At 26.4% G+C, this 4,771-nt stretch overlaps 1 protein-coding gene across 1 annotated transcript in view; it reads left to right on the forward strand.

Annotated features, from left to right (window-relative positions):
- Positions 1 to 4,190: 4,190 nt before the first annotated feature.
- The window catches only part of LOAG_19024 (hypothetical protein), a gene marked incomplete at its 5' end in the record, with an annotated part of 2,499 nt that continues 1,918 nt past the window's right edge, over positions 4,191 to 4,771 (forward strand). Inside the window, 2 exons of the mRNA XM_020451681.1 lie at positions 4,191 to 4,292; positions 4,562 to 4,714. Of these exons, the coding sequence (XP_020304518.1) occupies positions 4,191 to 4,292; positions 4,562 to 4,714 (255 nt within the window). The remainder of the gene's footprint in view (positions 4,293 to 4,561; positions 4,715 to 4,771) is intronic.

Here is a 4,771-nt window from a genome sequence, read left to right on the forward strand (position 1 = left end):
TGATATAAGACGTCACATGCAGACTCATGACAGTGATAGGCCCAGATTTAACTGCACTGCATGCGATAAAGCATTCGTGACGGAATATTATAGGAAAAAACACATGGTGAATTGCGTGCAGAATGAACTGATAAACACATTTTAAACAGAAATACGCATTGCTATTCCTTGTATTGTTGTATTTTCTATGAGTTAAATTATTTTTCTTTATTGTATTGTTAACATTTCATTGCTTCATATGTATATTAGCATTGTTCCTTTAAGATTTCTTTATTATTTCTCTTGTCTTAGTGAATGAAATTTCCCGTTTCGTGTCTACTTGCATCTTACCAAGGAGCCTTTTCATTATTAATGCATATATGGCAAGCAAATAACTTGCATTCCATGCATGAAAAACTTGCAATTGACTGCAATTAATTGTAAACGATGTATAACAATATAGAAGTGAATTTTTGGCAAAGAAAAGGCTTTTCTTAATCACAACACTGTCATTTCATAAGGTGACCATCTGTTTCGTTTGTCAACTCACATGGAAAGTCCCATTGGAGACAATAGGCATTTAAATTATGTCATTTGCAAGTAACATTTTATTCGGTTGATAATCCATCCCAATTACAATTTCATTCCAATGAGTTGCCGAATGGTTGACTTGCACTGAATGAACATTTCAAGTCGGTGACAGATCTGTGGAGACAGAGAAAAAAATCACAGCGTCAAAATCTTTTTATGGTCTTGTGAGAGAAAAAATTTTTTAAATTTGAGAAGTCGAAAAAAAATTTAATATAATCAAAGTTAATCTTTGACATGATTTGGAGAAATACGTTAATACTAATATGCATAACAACAGGTTGCTATTCACAGTCGTTTTCAGTGTTCTTCTGATGTTTGGTTTTTAGAATTCTGAGAATCATAAAAAATGCTTTGTTAGCTGTTTAGTGAATATATCAAGAAATAAGAATCTAATATGTCAGGACTACCTCATTAATTTGTATGTCATTAAGACATTAGGCAGGTATTCTGGGCACAGCTTGCTTGCTTGTATCTTCACTGTATTTAATAGATATTGTTCCTGTGACACTTTCCTTGAGGTCAGTTTTCATTCCGAGTAAAGCTATCCCAATGAGAAATAGTGATTTTATGGTTTTAATTTTCTTTTTAATCTTTGATAATCTTTGATATGACTTGTGGAGACATTAATACTAATATGGATGATATAGTCGACCATGACTTTCATAGTCGTTTTCAGTGTTCTTCTTTCACTGCTCTTCTTAGTTTTTAAAATTCTGAGAATCTTAAAAAATGCTATGTTAACTGTTTAGTCAGAAATGAATAAATACATTTCTTAACTAAAATTTAGAAAGAAAACGGGAAAGATAATTAACAATTCTAAAATGATCCAAATCTCTGGAATGAAAATTGAAAACCTTAAAAAGGAAGCAAAAAAAATTATATCAGGACGATTTTGAATATATCAAGAAAAAAGAAATTAATATATCCAGACTACCTCATTCATGTCATTAAGACATTAGGCAAATAACTAAGAAAAGAAGAGCTGATAGAAAAGCATTTTTTCGCATAAAGTGTTATTGATGTTGCAGTTCTAAAAAGCATTGGAATTATGAGAAACTATTCATTTCTATCCGTTATAATTCTTTCAACAATGTGCCAGCAAATTAAATTACGGTAATATGCAAATGCTTCGGGCATATACAAGGATTGATTAACACTTTGGCGTTTTCAATTTTGTTTCGTCGAAAATCCACTATAAGCGAACTAATGCAGAGACCATAAAGTCAATATACTTGGCTAATTAATAAATTAATTAGTTAATACTTGGCTAAAGCCAATATACTATACTATTTTTTAAACTTCTTAACCTGTTTTCCGTAGGTATTTCCGTTCCGGCCATGCTAATTCTGAATTTGTAATTTTCTATTTATTGATTTTCTACTATACCTAATATCTTCAAATGTGTTCAAAATGAAAAACGTTAAAAAAATAGACAAAAAGACAAATAAATTAATTAGTTAATGTTAATTGAATTACTTACAGTTTACATATCCATCTGTTTATGGTTATTGTTGTTGTCATTCATTTGTCCTGTTTATCTGTATTTTTTTTTTTTTTTTGTAGTGTTGCTTTCTATCGTTGCTAATTTTAATAATTTTTGCTAAAAAGTTTAGTTTTGGATGATTTGAACCATTCATGCTATATTTATTGTTAATATGCAAGTTACCATTGGCAGCATATGTATCTTAATTATTTGAATATTTATAATGTTTCATTTACTGCTGACTATTATTACTGTTCCTATTGCTGATTTTTTCGTGTAACTCAGTAGTTATAACAACTTATTTATTCATACATTTTGCAAGCACTGTTTATTCATGCACATTGCAAGCACTATCAATTCCTTTTTAGAGTATATTCAAGTATGAATATGATATTTTAAATTTATAATAATATATAGTATTTATATATAAATTAATTTGGTAAAAATAAAACTTATATAATATTATGTAATATTCTATGCAATATTTTTAACTTATCAATATATATTACTCTTTTTCCCATAACTTCGTATGCTTACTATAATTGATATTTCTTTAGATTAATTAATTTATTTTAAAGATGTTTTTTTTCTTTTATTTTTATCTTTTTTTCCCCTTTCTCTCTATCTCCTCCTCTACATTGTAGTTTTTTTTTTAAGCATTGCATTGCAGTTTTAAAATATCTGCATATTTTAAATTGAGTGCTAAAAAATATTTCAACGTTTTTTAAATTTTTTTCAAAAACAAAAGTAACTTTTTTACTTTATTAACCAAAGATAAACATTATAAATATGATGTGAGGGAAATTTGTGCAATATAAATAATATAAATTCATGAAAATAATGATAATTCATGGAAAAAATTACATAAAACGATAGTTATATTTGACCATAACGGTAAAAAGATGGCAGAAATTAGTAAATGAAATGAAGAAAAATGACATAAATGACAAATATAAACATGTCTACGTCAGTATAAATGCAAGGTGATATTAGCAAAAAAAAAAGAAAAAAGAAAAAAAACAAAGAATTGATATGATAACTTAATTATGATAATTTCATGATATTCTTCTATACGGTATAATAATATAAAGAAGCATGTGAGAAAGATTTCCATTTCAATTTGCCACAAAAATCATTTTAAAACGATGATTAAGAAGATTAAAAGAAATGGGGGACGAAAAGCGGAAGAAGGCAAAAACGTCTCTTAATGCGACAATATTTGCCAAGTGTTAAAATGATAAGAAGTGTTAGTGTTAGAATGTGTTAGAATGAAGTGTTAGAATGATAAGAAGCTTATAAGTAAAAATTATAATAAGCATTAAATATCAAACATTTAAGCCATTACAAAATGAATTTGTCATAGAAGAGGAATGAGTTCAGTCACTTCAAATGATTATCATATATAAAATAACAGAGTGTTAAAATGATAAGAAGTTAGAATGTGTTTTTTTTTTTTTTGTTATCAGTAATTTTTTCCTTTTAAAAAGGCAATGAAATATTACGAAAGCCATTATCGAAATTATCAATGAATAATCATTTCATCCTTCTTCGCTTTCTCCTTATTTTATCATTATTTTTTGCAATCATTTATGCTTTATCAGGAAAAAATGATGCAAAGTAGGTACAGTTATAGTTATACTATTTTTTTAAACAAAACAAAACAATATTTCAAATCTTTCAAGCGTTCATTTATTAAATATATTTCATTTAAAATTATTTTCTGATGAAGTTAACATTTCTAAGCATGGTAATAAATATAACACCAATTATTGTTTGAATTTGAATAAAAGGAAAACTTTTTCATTGCATTTTTCTTGTATAAAAATAGAAATGGAAATAACTTACAAAATTAAATGACAAATTATAATTGCAATAATAATTTTTCATTTTAGATATATTAAATTGATGGAAAAAAAATTGAATAACAAGCGTCTTATGCAACAATATGCTGGATACAGATTTTATAAGCAAAAATATAGCAAGTTTTCAAAAAAAAATAATTTTCAAAATCATAAAATGTATCCTTTTAAAAGTTAAAGTATTTTCAACAATTAATTAATTCCAACCCTTGCAAATAATGGAATAATTTATTAAAGATAAGCATGATGAAGGAATAAATTTGGAATATCGACGATTTATGACATATCTTAAAAATGTGAAAGAAATACAACGGCACAATAAACGCTATGAACGTGATGAAGAAACATACGAATTAGCTATCAATCATTTAACTGATATGGTAAATTAATTACCATATATTAATTACTCATTTCTTATTACAATTTTTTCGTTTTGTTCTTTTGCAACAAAAATATAATATTGATGTCATTAAAAAATTATCACAAACAGTATGTATAGTGATAATATCAAAATCTAATTGCATATTTTATTTAAAAATGGAATAATTTTTAATTGAAATACGTGTACTTTTTAAATTATCAATTTCCTTTACCATTTCCTTTGCTTTTTATTTTTAAACAAAGTAGAGGTAATTTTAAAAAATTTAAGCTCCCCGAAGAATTTAACAAACTTCGTGGCTTTCATTCACAAAAAATAAAATTAAGTGATTTCGAAAATGTTGCTTACATGAAAATTGACGAACCTTTACCAGAAAATGTCGATTGGCGTGAAAAAGGTGCTGTAAGTGAAGTAAAAGAACAGGTTTGTCAAATTTTCCTTTTCAAAAAAAAAAGAAAAAGAAAAAATAGGAAAAAATAA

This window comes from Loa loa (assembly GCF_000183805.2).
Source record: "Loa loa unplaced genomic scaffold supercont3.958, whole genome shotgun sequence".
Taxonomy (NCBI): Eukaryota; Metazoa; Nematoda; class Chromadorea; order Rhabditida; family Onchocercidae; genus Loa; species Loa loa.